The sequence below is a fragment of the Zophobas morio genome, unplaced genomic scaffold (genome assembly GCF_036711695.1).
Source record: "Zophobas morio isolate AGI-343-1 ecotype UQ-CSIRO unplaced genomic scaffold, CSIRO_AGI_Zmor_V1 ptg000003l, whole genome shotgun sequence".
Classification (NCBI taxonomy): domain Eukaryota; kingdom Metazoa; phylum Arthropoda; class Insecta; order Coleoptera; family Tenebrionidae; genus Zophobas; species Zophobas morio.
In genome coordinates, this window is record NW_026972108.1 from 178,207 (window position 1) to 198,568 (window position 20,362).

The 20,362-nt window shown below is 31.8% G+C and overlaps 2 protein-coding genes across 2 annotated transcripts in view; both read right to left on the minus strand.

The window, feature by feature from the left end:
* Nucleotides 1-229: 229 nt before the first annotated feature.
* Nucleotides 230-11,594, minus strand: LOC135133039 (chitin-binding domain protein cbd-1-like). Its single transcript, XM_064061276.1, has 11 exons — nucleotides 11,455-11,594; nucleotides 11,343-11,393; nucleotides 11,110-11,289; nucleotides 10,675-11,058; nucleotides 10,399-10,620; nucleotides 10,119-10,352; nucleotides 1,463-1,522; nucleotides 1,230-1,409; nucleotides 793-1,176; nucleotides 518-739; nucleotides 230-471 (listed from the first exon to the last, which is right to left on the minus strand). The coding sequence occupies exons 1-11, from the start codon at nucleotides 11,459-11,461 to the stop codon at nucleotides 230-232; spliced, it is 2,166 nt and encodes a 721-aa protein (XP_063917346.1). The 5' UTR covers nucleotides 11,462-11,594.
* A 7,134-nt stretch (nucleotides 11,595-18,728) lies between these two features.
* The window catches only part of LOC135133257 (valine--tRNA ligase-like), a 98,916-nt gene continuing 97,282 nt past the window's right edge, over nucleotides 18,729-20,362 (minus strand). The window contains exons 11-12 of the mRNA XM_064061595.1: nucleotides 18,892-19,214; nucleotides 18,729-18,840 (exon numbers count right to left, since the gene is read on the minus strand). Coding sequence (XP_063917665.1) covers nucleotides 18,778-18,840; nucleotides 18,892-19,214 — 386 coding nt within the window. The 3' untranslated portion in view covers nucleotides 18,729-18,777. The remainder of the gene's footprint in view (nucleotides 18,841-18,891; nucleotides 19,215-20,362) is intronic.

Consider the following 20,362-nt stretch of genomic DNA (forward strand, 5'->3'; position numbering starts at 1 on the left):
TCGAGTCGTGTAAATTTGAGTTGCTAAGAAACGAGTTGTTATTTGCATTTTATTTTGTTTCATGTTCATATCATGTTTATTTCGTTTGTTATTGATTTTGTCAAGTTTTTTTTAACTTAGAATTTGTTTGACACATGTCAAAATATGGAGACTAAAATGAATATCTTGAGATTTTTTTGAACTTTATTCATTACTTGATCACAATCTTGTATATTTTCATACAATAACACTAGTTGCCCCAGATGCACCCAGACATGTACGGATAAACACAGATCAAGAAAGTGGGGCTAAACCATAGATCATAAGGACAATACATGACCACTTTCTCTCCATTTACGCACTCCAAATACTTGGTGCAGTCTCCCGGATAAACGAACCGGTACGTATCGGTACTGGGCCACGGACAGTCCGGATCGGGGGTCCAGTCCGGATCGGTCTGCTGCGTCGGCGGGTCTGTCGGATCCGGGCGTCCTGAAACACCCATTGAAAACCCTACCACCACATCACCCAGACCTACCACAAGTGGTTTGGCTCGGGTCCACGCATTTCTTTGTGTCTTCGTCAAAGTACAACCCACTGGGACAATCCCTTATGTGCCCATGCCCTGCGTAGCACTCAATGTACGTTGTGCACTCCACATTCGGCCAGTACTCGTTGTTACCATTGCCACACCTCGGGTCGTCGAAGGCGTCATCCGGGGGAGGCGTGACCGTGGAAATCGGGGGAGTACCAGTGGTGTCTAAAACAACCAACGGAATGAATACCTAAGTCACAACAACAATGTCTAGGTACCATCGCAACCCGACAAGTCCTTTTGGTCGCACATTTGCCTTGCGTAGTTGAAGTAGAGGTACGGAGGACAAGACATGATAGTCATTTGGGCACCCACGCACTCGATGAACTTGTTACAGTCGCCGGGGTAGGGATGGAGGATTATTCTCCCAGGAGGGACGCCTAAGCACTCATCCGGAGGGACGGTCCATTGGGTGGGTCCTTCCGTGGTGTACTGACCACAGCCGGAGTCCTGGGCACTCACGCACCGTTTCTCGAAGGCGCTGAACCACAGACCCTCTGGGCAACTATGGGTCTCTAGAAACCCATTGTAGCACTCTATGTACTCGCTGCAGTCGCCGGGGACGGGAAAGAAATCGACGACTCCGGGAGGGCAAGCTATGTCTATGGGGTTCAACGTGCTGTCAGCTAATTTGGAGTGGTACCAAGGTACTTACTGGTACAACCGGACGTTGCTGGGTTGTCGCAGGCCTGAAGGACTTTGTTAAACCATAGACCGCTTGGGCAGTTTTGGATTGACAAGAAACCGTTAGCGTCGCATTGGTAGTACCGGCTGCAGTCGCCGGGGTACGGAAAGACGGCGACTTCTCCGGCTGGAACGCCCAGACACAGAGAGTCTACAAATGAACCGAAATTCAAGAAATCAGGACTGACGACGTGCTTGTCTTACCTGCGGAGAATGAGGGAACAAAAAGGCAACAAAGTGTCGTCAGGATGAAAGCTAAAACTGCTATTAATTAAAAAAAAAAAAAAGAAAAAGGGGAGAGTTGCTTACCTTTCATTTTGAGTCACTCTTTTGTTTGCTTTCTTTTGTATTTTCGAGTTATATACTTCGAATTGATTTATCGCGTTTTTTATTTTTTTTTGGATTTTTAGTTAGAATGTTATCTGAGATTGACTGACAACTCTTAGATTTGGAAGATTTTTGGCGATGAGTGAGTGCATTGTCCACATACTTATGAATGTCGCAATAAATCTGACAGGTAAATAGGGAAAAATTAGCATTGTTCCTTAAATTCAGTCAAAGTTGTTTTTGAAATGTTGATATTTATAGTTTTTGAGTGTCCCGCAGTCTGGAAGGTAAAATAATAATAATAATAATAATAATAGTATATTTACATATTTATTCAAACACGACAGGCAATTACAGGCTAATGAAATACAAAAATTGGTAGAAGGTTATTTCTGCAGAATTTCCCTCGCCTTAAGGCCAATGCAACAAATTTCTAAAACTGAAACGTCGAAAAATTGAGAATTGAAAACTTGAAAAACCAAGAAAATCTAAAAATGGAAAAGTCGAGAAATTTTTAAAATCGAAAACCGACATGTGAAGAAATCCAAACGTCAAAAAATCGTATAATCGAAAAATTGAAAAATTTAAAAGTTAAAAGTCGAAACATTGAAAAATTGAAAATGTCAAAAATCTGAAAAAACGCAAAATTGAAAAATTGCAAAATTGAAGAATTGAAAAACTGAAAAATCGAACTCAGGAAAAGTCGAAAAATCGGGAAATGGAAAAATCGAAAAATTAGATACGCCAAAAATTGAATATTTGGTAAACCGAAATATTGAAAAACTCCAAAACTGAAACATCGAAGAATTGACAAATGGAAGTGGAAAAATCTAAAATTAAAAAAATTGAAAGATACAAAATCAAAAACCTGAAAAAACAAAAACTGAGAAATCGAGAAATTGAAGACTCGAAAAATTGGAAAAACCAAAACATTGACAAGTCGGTAAATCTTAATGGGAAAATCAAACAATCGATTACTCAAAAAATTGAAAATTTAGAAACGCCCGAAATTGAAAAATTGGAAAATCGAAAAAATTGAGAAATCCTAAAAAAATGCAAAAATTAAGAAACTGAAAATTTGAGTAATCGATAAATTCAAGAATAGAAAAATTGAAAAATGAAAAAACTCAAAATTCAAACATTTTTAAATTCTAAGAACTGAAAAATCGAAAAATCAAATAAGCGAGAAATCGAGGAAACGAAAAATTTATAATTTAATAAATTAAAATAATGAATGTCAAAAAATTGAAAAATCTCCAAATAGATACATCAAAAAATCCAAAAACATGAAAAATTTAAAAATTAAAAAATTGAAAAATTGAAAAGTGTAAACCGAAAAACCAAGAGATAAAGAAATGGAAAATCTAAGAATTGAAAAATTCAAAAAAATTGAATAATCCAAACATCGGATATTTCAAAACTGAAATATCGAGAAATCCAAACAAGCTAAATTCTAAAAATTGAAAAATTGTCAAATCAAATATTTTAAAAATAGAAATCGAAAGATCTAAAAATTGAAAAATCCAAAAACTGCAAAATTGCAGCACTGAAAAACTTAAAAATCCAAAGAAAAATAAAAATCGAAAATTGAAAAGTCGAAAAATTGAAAAATCCTAAATGTGAACACATCGGAAAATTGATAAATCGAAAAATGAAAACATCGAGAAATCGAACGTTTGAGGAATCGAGAAATTGAAAAATCGAAAAATCGAAATATGGAAAAATTAAGTAAGCGAAAAATTGAAAATTGAAGAATCGAAAAATCAAAAATTTTAAAAATCGAAAAATTGAAAAACCAAAAGTCTAAAACCGAGAAGTTGCAAAATCGAAAAATCGACAAATTCAGACATCAAAAAACTGAAAAATTCACATTTTAAAAATTTTCGAAAATTGAATAACAGAAATATCGCAGAAATGAAAAATCTAAAAGTACAGAAATCCAGAAATCGAAAAATCGAAAATTGAAATATGGAAAAATAAAGTAAGCGAAATATTGAAAAATCGGAAAATTGAAGAATCGAAAAGTCAAAAATTTTTAAAACTGGAAAATTAAAATATCGAAACACTGACAAATTTAAAAATCGAAAAATTGAAAAATGAAAAAAGAAAAAAATCGAGAAATCGAAAATCCAAAAGTCGCAAAATTGAGAAATTGAAAATTCGAAAAATAGAAATCGAAAGATCTAAAATTTAAAAAATCGAAAAATTGAAAAATCGAAAAACTGCAAAATTGCAGAACTGAAAAACTTAAAAATCCAAAGAAAAATAAAAATCGAAAATTGAAAAGTCGAAAAATTGAAAAATCCTAAAAGTGAACACATCGGAAAATTGATAAATCGAAAAATGAAAACATCGAGAAATCGAACGATTGAGGAATCGAGAAATTGAAAAATGGAAAAATCGAAATATGGAAAAATTAAGTAAGCGAAAAATTGCAAAATTGAAGAATTGAAAAACTGAAAAATCGAAATCATGAAAAGTCGAAAAATAGGCAAATGGAAAAATCGAAAAATCGATTAATCGAAAAATCTAGAATTTTAAAAATTAAAAAAATAAAATATCAAAACATTGAAAAACTGAAAAATCGAAACCACGAAAAGACGAAAAATCGAGAAATGGAAAATCAAAAAATCGATTAAATAAGACGTTGAGAAATCGAAAAATTGAAAATTTAGGAACCTCAGAAATTGAAAAATTCAAAAATCGAAAGAACTGAAAAATCCTAAAACTGAACACATCAGAAAATTGAAAAAATTCCAACACTGAAATATCGAAAAATTAAGTAAGCGAAGAACTGCAAATCGAGAAATTGAAAAATCGGAAAATTGCAGAATCGATAAATAAAAAATTTTCAAAATCGAAAAGCTAATAACCATAAATCTAAAACCGAAAAGTCGCAAATGAAAAATTTAAAAGTACAGAAATCGAGAAAACGAAAAATCGAAAATTTTTAAAACTGAAAAATTAAAATATCAAAACACTGACAAATTTAAAAATCGAAAAATTGAAAAATGGAAAAAGAAAAAAATCGAGAAATCGAAAATCCAAAAGTCGCAACATTGAGAAATTGAAAATTCGAAAAATATAAATCGAAAGATCTAAAAATTGAAAAATCGAAAAACTGCAAAATTGCAGCACTGAAAAACTGAAAAGTCCAAAGAAAAATAAAAATCGAAAATTGAAAAGTCGAAAAATTGAAAAATCCTAAAAGTGAACACATCGGAAAATTGATAAATCGAAAAATGAAAACATCGAGAAATCGAACGTTTGAGGAATCGAAAAATTGAAAAATCAAAAAATCGAAATATGGAAAAATTAAGTAAGCGAAAAATTGCAAAATTGAAGAATTGAAAAACTGAAAAATTTAAATCATGAAAAGTCGAAAAATCGGCAAATGGAAAAATCGATTAATCGAAAAATTAGATATGCCTAAAATTGAATATTTGGAAAACCGAAATATTTAAAAACTCCAAAACTGAAACATCGAAGAATTGACAAATCGAAGTGGAAAAATCGAAAATTTAAAAAATTGAAAAAAAAAATTAAAAACCTGAAAAAACCAAAACTGAGAAATCGAAAAATTGAAGACCCCAAAAATTGGAAAAACCAAAACATTCATAAGTCGGTAAATCTTAATGGGAAAATCAAAAAATCGATTACTCGAAAAATTGAGAAATCAAAAAATTGAAAATTTAGAAACGCCCGAAATTGAAAAATTGGAAAATCGAAAAAATTGAGAAATCCTAAAAAAATGCAAAAATCAAGGAATTGAAAATTTGAGTAATCGATAAATTCAAGAATAGAAAAACTGAAAAATGAAAAAACTCAAAATTCAAACATTTTTAAATTCGAAGAACTGAAAAATCGAAAAATCAAGTAAGCGAGAAATCGAGGAAACGAAAAATTTATAATTTAATAAATTAAACTAATGGATGTCGAAAAATTGAAAAATCTCCAAATAGAGACATCAAAAAATCCAAAAACATGAAAAATTAAAAAATTAAAAAATTGAAAAGTCTAAAACCGAAAAACCAAGACATAAAGAAATCGAAAATCTAAGAATTGAAAAAATCAAAAATTAAATAATCCAAACATCGGAGATTTCAAAACTGAAATATCGAGAAATCCAAACAAGCTAAATTGTAAAAATTGAAAAATTGTCAAATCAAATATTTTAAAAATCGAAAAATTGAAAAGCCAAAAATCCAAAACCGAGAAGTCGAAAAATCGAGAAGTCGAAATACCAAAAAAACTGAAAAATAAAAATTCTTAAAATTGAAAAATATATAGAAATGTGGAAGAATTTTGAAAAATCGAAAAATTCAGAAATCGACAAATCGAAAAATCTAGAATTTTAAAAATTGCTAAAATAAAATATCAAAGCACTGAAAGACTGAGAAACCACGAAAAGTCGAAAAATCGAAAAATGGAAAATCAAAAAATCGATTAAATGAGACATTGAGAAATCGAAAAATTGAAAATTTAGGAACCTCAGAAATTGAAAAATTGAAAAATCGAAAGAACTGAAAAGTCCTAAAACTGAACACATCAGAAAATTGAAAAAATTCCAACACTGAAATATCGAACAATTAAGTAAGCGAAAAATTGAAAACCGAGAAATTGAAAAATCGGAAAATTGCAGCATCGAGAAATAAAAAATTTTCAAAATCGAAAAGTTAAAAACCAAAAATCTAAAACCGAGAAGTCGCAAATGAAAATTTTAAAAGTACAGAAATCGAGAAAACGAAAAATCGAACAATTTTAAAACTGAAAAATTAAAATATCAAAACACTGACAAATTTAAAAATCGAAAAATTGAAAAATGAAAAAAGAAAAAAATCGAGAAATCGAAAATCCAAAAGTCGCAAAATTGAGAAATTAAAAATTCTAAAAATAGATATCGAAAGATCTAAAATTTAAAAAATCGAATAATTGAAAAATCGAAAAACTGCAAAATTGCAGAACTGAAAAACTTAAAAATCCAAATAAAAATAAAAATCGAAAATTGAAAAGTAGAAAAATTGAAAAATCCTAAAAGCGAACACATCGAAAAATTGATAAATCGAAAAATGAAAACATCGAGAAATCGAACGTTTGAGGAATCGAGAAATTGAAAAATCGAAAAATCGAAATATGGAAAAATTAAGTAAGCGAAAAATTGCAAAATTGAAGAATTGAAAAACTGAAAAATTGAAACCATGAAAAGTCGAAAAATCGGCAAATGGAAAAATCGAAAAATCGATTAATCGAAAAATTAGATACGCCAAAAATTGAATATTTGGAAAACCGAAAAATTGAAAAACTCCAAAACTGAAACATCGAAGAATTGACAAATCGAAGTGGAAAAATCGAAAATTTAAAAAATTGAAAAATAAAAAATCAAAAACCTGAAAAAACAAAAACTGAGAAATCGAAAAATTGAAGACCCGAATAATTGGAAAAACCAATATATTAACAAGTCGGTAAATCTTAATGGGAAAATCAAAAAATCGATTACTCAAAAAATTGAAAATTTAGAAACGCCCGAAATTAAAAAACTGGAAAATCGAAAAAATTGAGAAATCCTAAAAAAATGCAAAAATCAAGAAACTGAAAATTTGAGTAATCGATAAATTCAAGAATAGAAAAACTGAAAAATGAAAAAACTCAAAATTCAAACATTTTTAATTTCGAGGAACTGAAAAATCGAAAAATCAAGTAAGCCAGAAATCGAGGAAACGAAAAATTTATAATTTAAAAAATTAAAATAATGAATGTCAAAAAATTGAAAAATCTCGAAATAGTGACATCAAAAAATCCAAAAACATGAAAAATTTAAAAATTAGAAAATTGAAAATGTCTAAAACCGAAAAACCAAGAGATAAAGAAATCGAAAATCTAAGAATTGAAAAATTCAAAAAAATTGAATAATCCAAACATCGGAGATTTCAAAACTGAAATATCGAAACAAGCTAAATTCTAAAAATTGAAAAATTGTCAAATCAAATATTTTAAAAATCGAGAAATTGAAAAGCCAAAAATCCAAAACCGAGAAGTCGAAAAATCGAGAAGTCGAAATACCAAAAAACTGAAAAATAAAAATTCTTAAAATTGAAAAATATATAGAAATGTGGAAGAATTTTGAAAAATCGAAAAATTCAGAAATCGACGAATCGAAAAATCTAGAACTTTAAAAATTGCTAAAATAAAATATCAAAACATTGAAAAACTGAAAAATCGAAACCACGAAAAGTCGAAAAATCGAGAAATGGAAAATCAAAAAATCGATTAAATGAGACATTGAGAAATCGAAAAATTGAAAATTTAGGAACCTCAGAAATTGAAAAATTTTAAAATCGAAACAACTGAAAAATCCTAAAACTGAACACATCAGAAAATTGAAAAAATTCCAACACTGAAATATCGAAAAATTAAGTAAGCGAAAAATTGAAAACCGAGAAACTGAAAAATCGGAAAATTGCAGAATCGAGAAATAAAAAATTTTCAAAATCGAAAAGTTAAAAACCATAAATCTAAAACCGAGAAGTCGCAAATGAAAAAATTTAAAAGTACAGAAATCGAGAAAACGAAAAATCGAAAATTTTTAAAACTGATAATTTAAAATATCAAAGCAATGACAAATTTAAAAATCGAAAAATTGAAAAATGGAAAAAGAAAAAAATCGAGAAATCGAAAATCCAAAAGTCGCAAAATTGAGAAATTGAAAATTCGAAAAATAGAAATCGAAAGATCTAAAAATTGAAAAATCGAAAAACTGCAAAATTGCAGCACTGAAAAACTTAAAAGTCCAAAGAAAAATAAAAATCGAAAATTGAAAAGTCGAAAAATTGAAAAATCCTAAAAGTGAACACATCGGAAAATTGATAAATCGAAAAATGAAAACATCGAGAAATCGAACGATTGAGGAATCGAGAAATTGAAAAATCGAAAAATCGAAATATGGAAAAATTAAGTAAGCGAAAAATTGAAAATTGAAGAATCGAAAAATCAAAAATTTTAAAAATCGAAAAATTGAAAAACCAAAAGTCTAAAACCGAGAAGTTGCAAAATCGAAAAATCGACAAGTTCAGACATCAAAAAACTGAAAAATTCACATTTTAAAAATTTTCAAAAATTGAATAACAGAAATATCGAAGAAATGAAAAATCTAAAAGTACAGAAATCCAGAAATCGAAAAATCGAAAATTGAAATATGGAAAAATAAAGTAAGCGAAATATTGAAAAATCGGAAAATTGAAGAATCGAAAAGTCAAAAATTTTTAAAACTGAAAAATTAAAATATCAAAACACTGACAAATTTAAAAATCGAAAAATTGAAAAATGGAAAAAGAAAAAAATCGAGAAATCGAAAATCCAAAAGTCGCAAAATTGAGAAATTGAAAATTCGAAAAATAGAAATCGAAAGATCTAAAATTTAAAAAATCGAAAAATTTAAAAATCAAAAAACTGCATAATTGCAGAACTGAAAAACTTAAAAATCCAAAGAAAAATAAAAATCAAAAATTGAAAAGTCGAAAAATTGAAAAATCCTACAAGTGAACATAAAATTGATAAATCGAAAAATGAAAACATCGAAAAATCGAACGTTTGAGGAATCGAGAAATTGAAAAATCGAAAAATCGAAACATGGAAAAATTAAGTAAGCGAAAAATTGAAAATTGAAGAATCGAAAAATCAAAAATTTATAAAATCGAAAAATTGAAAAACCAAAAATCTAAAACCGAGAATTTGCAAAATCGAAAAATCGAGAAGTTCAGTTTCAAAAAACTGAAAAATTCACATTTTAAAAATTTTCGAAAATTGAAATATGGAAAAATAAAGTAAGCGAAAAATTGAAAAATCGGAAAATTGAAGAATCGAAAAGTCAAAAAAAGAAATTAGGGGAGAGTTACTTACCTTTCATTTTGCGTCACTCTTTTGTTTGCTTTCTTTTGCATTTTCGAGTTATATACTTCGAATTGACTTATCGCGTTTTTTTATTTTTTTTGGATTTTTAGTTTTAGAATGTTATCTGAGATTGACTGACAACTCTTAGATTTGGAAGATTTTCGGCGATGAGTGCACATACTTGTGAATTTCGCAATAAGTCTAACAGTTAAATGGCAACGAAATACAAAAATTGGTAGAAGGTTATTTCTGCAGAACTTCCCTCGCCCTTTGATCCAATCCAACAAATCACCAGGGGACAAATTCCGAGAGGACGCATTTCGTGCAAGTACGGAAAAATAGGAAATATGGATGAATCATCATCGGTGACGGCGGCCGGGCGGCGTTCGCATAAAAACAAACCTGGAGCGGCGGTCGCGAACCATCCAGAATAATGTATGAGTTTAAATAGAGGCCACCTTCGGGATCGAATGAGTCTCAGTCAACGAGTCGAGTCCAGTCAAGTTTTACTTTTACAAATTATATGTCAAAATACGGAGAGTAAAATGAAAGGCTTGCGCTTTTTATGAACTTAATTCATTACTTTATCATAATCTTGTATATTTTCATACAATAAGACAATAACAGTAACAATAACACTAGGAACCCCAGGCGCACCCAGAGTGGTACGGATAATCGCAGACCAACAAAGTGGGGTTAAACCATAGGCCATCAGGACAATCCATCACCACTTTTTCTCCATATACGCACTCCAAATACTTGGTGCAGTCTCCTGGATAAACGAACAGGTACCTGTCGGAACTAGGCCATGGGCAGTCCGGGTCTGGGGTCCAGTCCGGATTGGTCGGCTGCGTCGGCGGGTCTGTCGGATCCGGGCGTCCTGAAACACCCATTGAAAACCCTACCACCGCATCATCCAGACCTACCACAAGTAGTTTCGCTCGGATCCACGCATTTGCTTGTGTCTTCATCAAAGTACAACCCACTGGGACAATGCATTACGTGCCCATGCCCTGCATAGCACTCAATGTACGTTGTGCACTCCACATTCGGCCAGTAGTCGTTGTTACCATCGGCACACCTCGGGTCGTCGAAGCCGTCATCCGGGGGAGGAGTGACCGTGTAAATCGGGGGAGTACCAGTGGTGTCTACAAACAACCAATGGAATAAATACGTAGGTCACAACAGAAATTTCTAGTTACCATCGCAACCCGACAAGTCCTGTTGGTCGCACATTTGCCTCGCGTAATTGAAGTAGAGGTACGGAGGACAAGACAAGATCGTCATCTGGGCACCCACGCACTCGATGAACTTGTTACAGTCGCCGGGGTAGGGATAGAGCATTATTCTTCCAGGGAGAACACCGTAGCACTCATCCGGAGGGATGGTCCATTGCGTGGGTCCTTCCGAGGTGTACTGACCACAGTCGGAGTCCTGGGCACTCACGCACCGTTTCTGGAAGGCGTTGAACCACAGACCCGCTGGGCAACTATGGGTCTCTAGAATCCCATTGTAGCACTCTATGTACTCGCTGCAGTCGCCGGCGACGGGGAAGAAATCGACGATTCCGGGCGGGCAAGCTATGTCTGGGGTTCAACGTGCTGTCAGTCAGTCGGGAGTGGTACCGAGGTACTTACTAGTGCAGCCGGACGTTGATGGGTGGTCGCAGCCCTGAAGGGCTTCGTTGAACCATAGACCGCTTTCGCAGCTGTGGATTGACTGGAAACCGTTAGCGTCGCATTCGTAGTACCGGCTGCAGTCGCCGGGGTACGGGAAGAGGACGATTTCCCCGACTGGGACGCCCAGGCAGAGGGGGTCTACAAATGAAACAGAATTCAAGAGACGAGGACTGACGACGTGCTTGTCTTACCCCTGGAGAATGAGGGGGCAAAAAGGCAACAAAGCGTGGCTAGGATGAGGGCTGAAAACAAATTTCAGTTTTTATTAAAAAAAAAGAAAGAAATTGAGGAAGAGTTGCTTACCTTTCATTTTGGATCACTCTTTTGTTTGTTTTGTTTTGCATTTTCGACTTATATACTTTGAATTGACTTATCGCGTTTTTTTATTTTTTTTTGGATTTTTAGTTTTAGAATGTTATCTGAGATTGACTGACAACTCTTAGATTTCGAAGATTTTCCGCGATGAGTTCAATGTCCACATACTTATGATTTATGAATGTCGCAATAAATCTGATAGGTAGATGGGGAAAAATTTGCATTGTTTCCTTAAATTCAGTCAAAGTTGTTTTTGAAATAATGTTTAACGTTGATGTTATACAGGGTGTCCCACAGTCTGGAAGGTAAAATAATAATAATAATAATAATAATAATAGTATATTTACATATTTATTCAAACACGACAGGCAATTACAGGCTAACGAAATACAAAAATTAATAGGTAATTTCTGCAAAATTTCCCTCGCCGTAAGGCCAGTCCAACAAATTCCCAAAACTGAAATGTTGAAAAATTGAGAAATTGAAAACTTGAAAAACCTAGAAAATCTAAAAATAGAAAAGTGGAGAAATTTTTAAAATCGAAAAACCGATATGTGAACAAATCCAAACTTCAAAAAATTGGTCTAAAAAGTTTAGACAGTACTTCCCTCGCTGTCGGAAACTTGACGACTGCATGCCTATTGGATTTTTTCTCATTACATTTTTGTAGTGGGAATTTAAAAAAAAATTGCGATGACTTCATCAACATTTTTGCAAGGACACGTATATCAGTTGGGATAGATGTAGTGTAATACTAAGAATAAAATTATTGTATTCCCAAATTTTCGGGAAAATGAATTGGGTCCTTTTGAATATTGATTTGTTATAATCAATAAAATAACGAAACAATTTACTCACGTATACGGCGCCGGTGAGAGGGAACTGAAAATCGTTTATGTATAAGCATTCTTAATTTAAGATGACAAGCGTAACAGCATACGTGAGAGTCAAACAGAGAAACTGTAAACAAAACGACCATCGGTTTTATTGCTTCGACTTCCGCTTATTATATAAAACATTGGGTTTTATTTTAATTTTTGACGGTGGAATTCACAGTTGGTTGATTATAAACATGTCTATTCCACATTCGCGGAACCTAGACAGCGCACAAAACAAATGCACGTCTGTAATGTTAAAGTCGATGTAAATAAGCGTGCTACCCTCATGTTTCAACCGAGTTTTTACTTTAAAAAATTTTGTGTCTACCAAATTGGGTTGGAACAATGTAATACTAATAATAAGTGTTGCCTTTAATTTAATCAATAAAATAAATTGACTTCATTAATTTTTTTGAGCCACCTCTTAAGAAAATCTAAAAAATATGAATGGAATGATAAATCACAAGTACAAACTCATCATATTTTTTGCATTTTAGATAGGATTTATTCAGCAAAATTTTGTGGTGACGTCATAAATTTTTTAGGAGGGACGACCAAATACATTTTGATCAAAAATTTACCATGCTTATGATAATTTTAAAACATCTTCAAGATTCCAAAGCATTCGGTTTTGTAGTTCCTGAGTAAATCAGTAAAATAAATTTTGCGCATTCATTAATTTTTTTGAGTCACCCTGTATATGCAAATCCAAAAAATATGAATGGAGTGATATATCACAAGTACAGACGCATCATATTTTGTACATTTTAGATAGGATTTATTCGGTAAACTTTTGAGCTGACGTCATCAAGTTGATAACCAAATATATTTTGACTAAAGATTTATGATGCTCTTTATAGCCTTAAAACATCTGCAACATTTCAAAACATTCGGGTTAGCAGATTCAAAATTAAATTGCAAAATTTTGTTTTATAATTTTGATTTTTTTTTCAAAAATCTGGACGTTTCGGGTAAAAACTGAATTCGGAGTCGTAAACTACATGTGTAGGACTATGTTATTTTATACAATTTAAGACCCATTTACTATGTACAATTTTGAAGTGACGTCATCGCATTAGTGGTGGGGATGATTAGACAAATTTTGGTTAGCGTTTTCCCAACATGATATTCCTAAGATAAGTACAAAATTTTCCAACAATCGGTCCAGTACTTTCGGAGATTATCTGTCTAAAAAAAATCCGGGACGGCAGACAGACGGACAGACGGACAGACAGACGGAAATGGGAGACCTATTTCTTCGTCTTCTAGGGGTCATGAAAGATCGAGAAATCTTAAAAGTAGAGAGTCGGCCGACGGACTCGATTACAATACTTCCTTTGCTTACGCTCGGGAAGTAAAAATCGTAAAATCGAAAAATTGAAAAATGAAAAAACTCAAAATTTAAAAATTTTTAAATTCGAAGAACTGAAAATCGAAAAATCAAGGAAGCGACAAACCGGGAAAAGAAAAATTTTAAGAATTAAAATAGTAAAAAATCGAAAACTCTAAAACCGAAAAACTAGGAAATAGAAAAATCGAAAATCTAAAAATTGAAAAATTTAAAAGTTAAAAGTCGAAACATTGAAAAATTGAAAAAGTCAAAAATCTGAAAAAACGAAAAATTGCAAAATTCAAGGATTGAAAAACTGAAAAATCGAAATCATGAAAAGTCGAAAAATCGATTAATTGAAAAATTAGATACGCCAAAAATTGAATATTTGAAAAACCGAAAAATAAAAAAACTCCAAAACTGAAACATAGAAAAATTGACAAATCGAAAACTTCAAAATCAAAGTGGAAAAACCGAAAATTAAAAAAATTTAAAAATCAAAAATCAAAAACCTAAAAAAACAAAAACTGAGAAATCAAAAAATTGAAGACCCGAAAAATTGGAGAAACCAAAACACTGACGACTCGGAAAATCAAGAAATGGGAAAATAAAAAAATCGATTACTCGGGAAATCTAAAAATCGAAAAATTAATATATCAAAAAATTTAAAAATCGAAGAATTAAGAAATCTAAAAAGTAAAAATTGAGAAATCGAAAATCGAAAATTCGAAAAATGGAAAAATTGGGAAATTATAAAAAATTGATGAAGAATTCCAAAACTAAAACATCGAAAAATTGAGAAATCGAAAACTTCAAAATCGAAAAAAGTCGAAAAACCGAAGTCAGAAACTCGAAAATTTAAAAAATCAAAAAATAAAAAAACAAAAAAATTAAAAAAACGAAAAATTGAAGACCCGAAAAATTAGAAAAACCAAAACATTGACAAGTCGGGAAATCGAAAAATGGGAAAGTCAAAAAATCGATTAATCGAGAAATTGATAATTTAATAACGTCAAAAATTGAAAAATTAAACAATCAAAAAACTGAACACATCACAAAATTGAGAAATCGAGAAATCAAAAAATCGAGTAAGCGAAAATTTGAAGAATCGAAAAAATGAGAACAGCAAATTTGTAAATCGAAAAACTGAAAAATTGAAAAATCGAAAATTTGAAAAATTGAAAAATTAGATAGAAAAATATAGAAATCGAAAAAGATAAAACGTTAGAAATTAAAAAATTTAAATATCCTCCATCAATTGTTTTAGGAAAAAAATTAAAAAATGCTTGATTAATACTTAGGTTTAAGTTTATTATTGTGGTTCTCTTGCTTGTTGTTAACTTTTTGTTATTATTATTATTATTTGTATAAATTTAGTTTCTAATTATGGATTATTATTAAATTTAATTTAATTTAATTTAGTTTTAATTAGTTTAAATTGTTTAATTTGATCATTACCTAGCTAACTCCTGTCTAGATATTTAATCCGTTTTTCTGTACAAACTGTTTGGTTAGTTTTATTTTGTTGTAAATCTAAGGTTAAGTGGAATAGCCTATGGCTAGACTTCGCCTATTATTATTTAATAAAGTCCTATTATTATTATTATTATTATTATTATCCTTAAATTGAAAAATCCAAAATTTTTAAAATCGAAATAGTCAAAATCGAGAAATTGAGAAATAAAAAATTAAGAATCGAATAATTGAAGAAAAATTGAAAAATTCCAAAACTGAAACATCGGAAAATTATGAAATTGAAATATGTATTGGACAATTATTGAGAAATCGAAGTCGAACAATCGAATATTTAAAAAATTGAAAAACTGAAAAATCGAAAAACCGAAGAATTGAAAAAGTGCAAGAACCAAAACATTGAAAAGTCGGGAAATCGACAAATGGGAAAATGAAAAAATCGATTGACTGAGAAATTGAGAAAATCTAGGAGCCTCAAAAATTGAAAATTTGAAGAATCGAAAAATTGAGAAGAGCAAAACTGTAAATCGAGAAACTTAAAAATTAAAAAATCAAAAATTTGAAAAATTGAAAAATTGAAAAAGTAAAAATCTAAAATCGAGGACTCGCAAACTCAAGAAGCGAAATATCAAAAAACTGAAAAATCTCAAGTTTGAAAATTCCAAAATTAAAATCTAAAAATAGAAAAATATAGAAATCGAAAAATATAAAACTTTAAAAATTAAAAAATTGAAAAACCCAAAATTTTTAAAATCGCAATAGTAAAAATCGCGAAATTGAGAAATAAAAAAATTAAGAATCGAATAATTGAAGAAAAATTGAAAAATTCCAAAACTGAAACGTCAGAAAATAAGAAATTGAAATATGTATTGAAAAATTGAAAAATCGAAGTCGAACAATCGAACATTTGAAAAATTGAAAAACTGAAACATCGAAAAACGGAAGAATTGAGAAACTGGAAAAACCAAAACATTGCAAGGAAATAGAGAAATGGGAAAATGAAAAAAATCGATTAATTGAGAAATTGAGAAAATCTAGGAACCTCAATAATTGAAATTTGAAAAATCGAAATATTAATATATCAAAAAATTGAAAAATCTAAAATTTAAAAATCGAGTAATTGAAAAATCTATAAAGTAAAAATCGAGAAATCAAAAATCGATAATTCGAAAAATTAAAAAATTGAGAAATTATAAAAAATTCATGAATAATTCCAAAACTGAATCATCGAAAAATTGAGAAATCGAAAACTTCAAAATCGAGGAAACGAAAAGTCGAAAAATCGAAATCGGAAACTCGAAAATTTAAAAAATCAAAAAATAAAAAATCAAAACCTGAAAAAGCAAAAAACTGAGAAATCGAAAAATTAAAGACCCCAAAAATTAGAAAAACCAAAACATTGACAAGTCGGGAAATCGAGAAATGGGAAAGTGAAAAAATCGATTAATCGAGAAATTGAGAAACCGAAAAATTAAAAATTTAGAAACGTCAAAAATTGAAAAATTAAAACATCAAAAAACTGAACACATCAGAAAATTAAGAAATCGAGAAAGCGAAAATTTGAAGAATCGAAAAATTGAGAAGAGCAAAACTGTAAATCGTGAAACTGAAAAATTGAAAAATCGAAAAAATGAAAACATTTTAAAAATTGAAAAATTGAAAAACCAAAAATCTAAAATCGAGAACTCGCAAAATTGGAAAATCAAGAAGCGAAATTTTAGAAACTGAAAAATCTCAAGTTTGAAAATTCCAAAATTAAAATCTAAAAATAGAAAAATATAGAAATGGAAGAATATAAAACTTTAAAAATTATAAAATTGAAATATCAAAAAATTGAAAAATCCAAAATATTTAAAATCGAAATAGTAAAAGTCGAGAAATTGAGAAATAAAAAAAATAAGAATCGAATAATTGAAGAAAAATTGAAAAATTCCAAAATTGAAACATCGGAAAAGTAAGAAATTGAAGTATGTATTGAAAAATTGAGAAATCAAAGTCGAAAAAAAAAACTGAAAAATCGAAAAACGGAAGAATTGAAAAACTGGAAGAACCAAAACATTGAAAAGTCGTGAAATCGAGAAATGGGAAAATAAAAAAATCGATTAATTGCGAAATTGAGAATATCTAGGAACCTCAAAAATTGAAAATTTGAAAAACCGAAAATTTGAAGAATCGAGAAATTGAGAAATAAAAATATTAAGAATCGAATAACTGAAGAAAAATTGAAAAATTCCAAAACTGAAACATCGGAAAATTAAGAAATTGAAATAGGTATTGAAAAATTGAGAAATCGAAGTCGAACAATCGAACATTTAAAAAATTGGAAAATTGAAAAATCGAAAAACGGAAGAATTGAAAAACTGGAAGAACCAAAACATTGAAAAGTCGAAAAATCGAGAAATGGGAAAATGAAAAAGTCGATTAATTGAGAAAACCTAGGAATCTCGAAAATTGGAAATTTGAAAAATCGAAAAATTGATAAACGGGACCTACTTTTTCGTACTCTAGGGGTCATGAATCGTCGGAAACTAAAAATAGTGTATGTATTGAGGTTTTGACTTGATTTGACCTTGGTAGAATCCTCATTACTTTTTGTCAATACAACTGACGTCAAACCGAACTCCCAAGGCTTAATAAAATGTAGTGCCGGTTCTGGCTCAGGTCTAATGAGGTCAGAGTGAGCCAGAAGCTCCACTACTTAACTACTATCTTTTTTTTTTGTAAAGTTAAGTTGAAAACGGAAAAATGACGAAGGAAGTGTATAAAAAGTTAAAAATAGACGTTGTAGAGTTTTATTTTCGCTCTAATTTGCCTGCACTCCAGTGTTTTTCGCAGTGGCCAAGGTCTCCACCCACTCATCCAAGGCTCCTTCAAGCCCGCAAAAACAAGATAACAGCCGTCATTCACCGGCACTCTCCACCACTATCGCCGCCAAAATCCAAGTACCGGTTGCTCAATCCACCTATTGTAAATCAGTACACTTGACTCGATCGGGTTTTCCAAAACAACAAACTGCAATTGTTCCAGCAATCTCAGATAATCTAATCTGGCACTTGGCAATTTAGGTCACACACTTATCTATCCAAATCCCTGACGTAACTCAGCTCCGCGTGTTCCTTTCTCTTCCAGATCAAATCTGCGCCACTTTCGGCATCGCTTTCAGTGATAAAACGCCCGTAATAAAATTTAAACCTTTCAATTTCCACAGTAAATCGATTTGAAGTTTAGCGCTCCTCTGCGGATTAAGCCCCAGAACCGGAGACGTATGCATCCAGCAGCGACACTTTGTCTTTGCTGTGACGACGATCCGGAAAAATCGCCCCGGAATTCGCAAAGTGTACAACACTGTCTTATTTAAACCGGATGCTTGTCGATAAAAAATACGACGTGACGAGTGGGACACAATCAATCTTGTTTATGGAGAGATGCATTTAGATAATGCGAAGATTTAATCTGTTTGATTCGGGCTTTGAGTGGTTTGGAGTGGGATTTAGATAACGTAAAAACTGAAAACAATCACGCTTTCACGCAAACAAGTGTCGTTATTGCTGCCCCCTCCACCCCGAAAGAAACACAATTCCGCAAATTAAAGTAATTTATTACTGGAGAATTAAGTTACAACTGCAACAATTACTGGTTGGAAATGCTCTGGATATAATTTATCCGCGCCAGCTTCTCCTCGAGGGTGGCAATCTGCAAATTAAAAAAACAATAAACAACCCCCGGTTCGGGCCCGCCCACCACCTTCTTGGAGTGCGTGCGCTGCGCCTCCGCCGTGGCTTTGACCTTGTAGTTATCCCCGGACACCATCCGGTTCATCTTCTCCATCTCCTTGATTAATTTCGCCTTTTTCGCTTCTAATTTAGGCAAATCTAATTCGAGGGATCTGCGCAGATCGGCAGGAACTACCAGGTGGATTAGGGTGCCGCTGGCGAGACGGTCCTTGACGGTGTCCTTGAAGGGGAGTCGAGCCGGGTCGGGCGTCACAGTGAGCGCGTGCAGGGCGGAAAGGTCCTCGATTGTGTCCTTAAAACGGCAGTAGAATCCTGCAGGGTCTACCACAAAAACTACAAAGGTGTGTGAGGAGAGTCTAGGCCCGGACCCTACGATTACTATTATTAGTAGAAAGAGCGGATTCTTTGTTCATTTTGGTTTAATAAACGTGATTTTAACGATTAATATTAAAGGACGCAATCATCAGTTTCGATGGATGCATTTTAATACTAATAATACATATAATATATAATCACATTTGGTTAATTATAACTTGTCTAGAACTAGGGAAGGCTCAGCATCCTCTAGCCTCCCCCTAACTACGGCCTTGTCTAGGAGTTATGAAATATCGAGAAAATATGAAAGTACCAAATTGCCCGATGGAATACATTACTGTACGTCTTTAGCTTATCCTCGATGAGAAAAACAACTTGGAAAGTGTTCATGTTTTTACATCGGAAGAATGTCACTAAACTCCCCCATTCATCACAATTGAGAAGGGGTGGGTGGGCGGGGCTTCTACTTGGTTCATTTTTTCTTAATATGCGAAGTCTTCTTTTCCCAATAAGAAACTGACAATATGTTTAATTATTCTGTTGTTCAAAGAAAACTCTATATATTAAAAAAAAACACGAAAATTAAGCCCCACCCACCCACCCAGATCTCAATTGTAATGAATTTCATATGGTAATTTCTTGTAGAGCAATGAGAATTTTGCAACTAAAATCCTCCCTTCAGCTAACGATGAATAAAGCATTAATCACAATTGAGAAGGGGTGGGTGGGCGGGGCTTCTATTTGGTCCATTTTTTCTTAATATGCGAAGTCTTCTTTTCCCAATAAGAAACTGACAATATGTTTAGCTATCCTGTTGTTGAATTAAAACTCTATATATTTAAAAAAAACACAAAAATTAAGCCCCGCCCACCCACTCCAGTCTCAATTGTGATTAATTTCATATGGAAATTTCTTGTAGAGAAATGAAAATTTTGCAACTAAAATCCCCCCTTCAGCTAACGATGAATAAATCATTCATCACGATTGAGAATGGGTGGGTGGGCGGGGCTTACATTTGGTTCATTTTTTCTTAATATGCGAAGTCTTCTTTTCCCAACAAGAAACTGACAATATATTTAAGGATCCTGTTGTTCAAAGAAAGCTCTATGTATTGAAAAAAAAACACGAAAATTAAGCCCCGCCCACCCATTCCAATCTCAATTGTG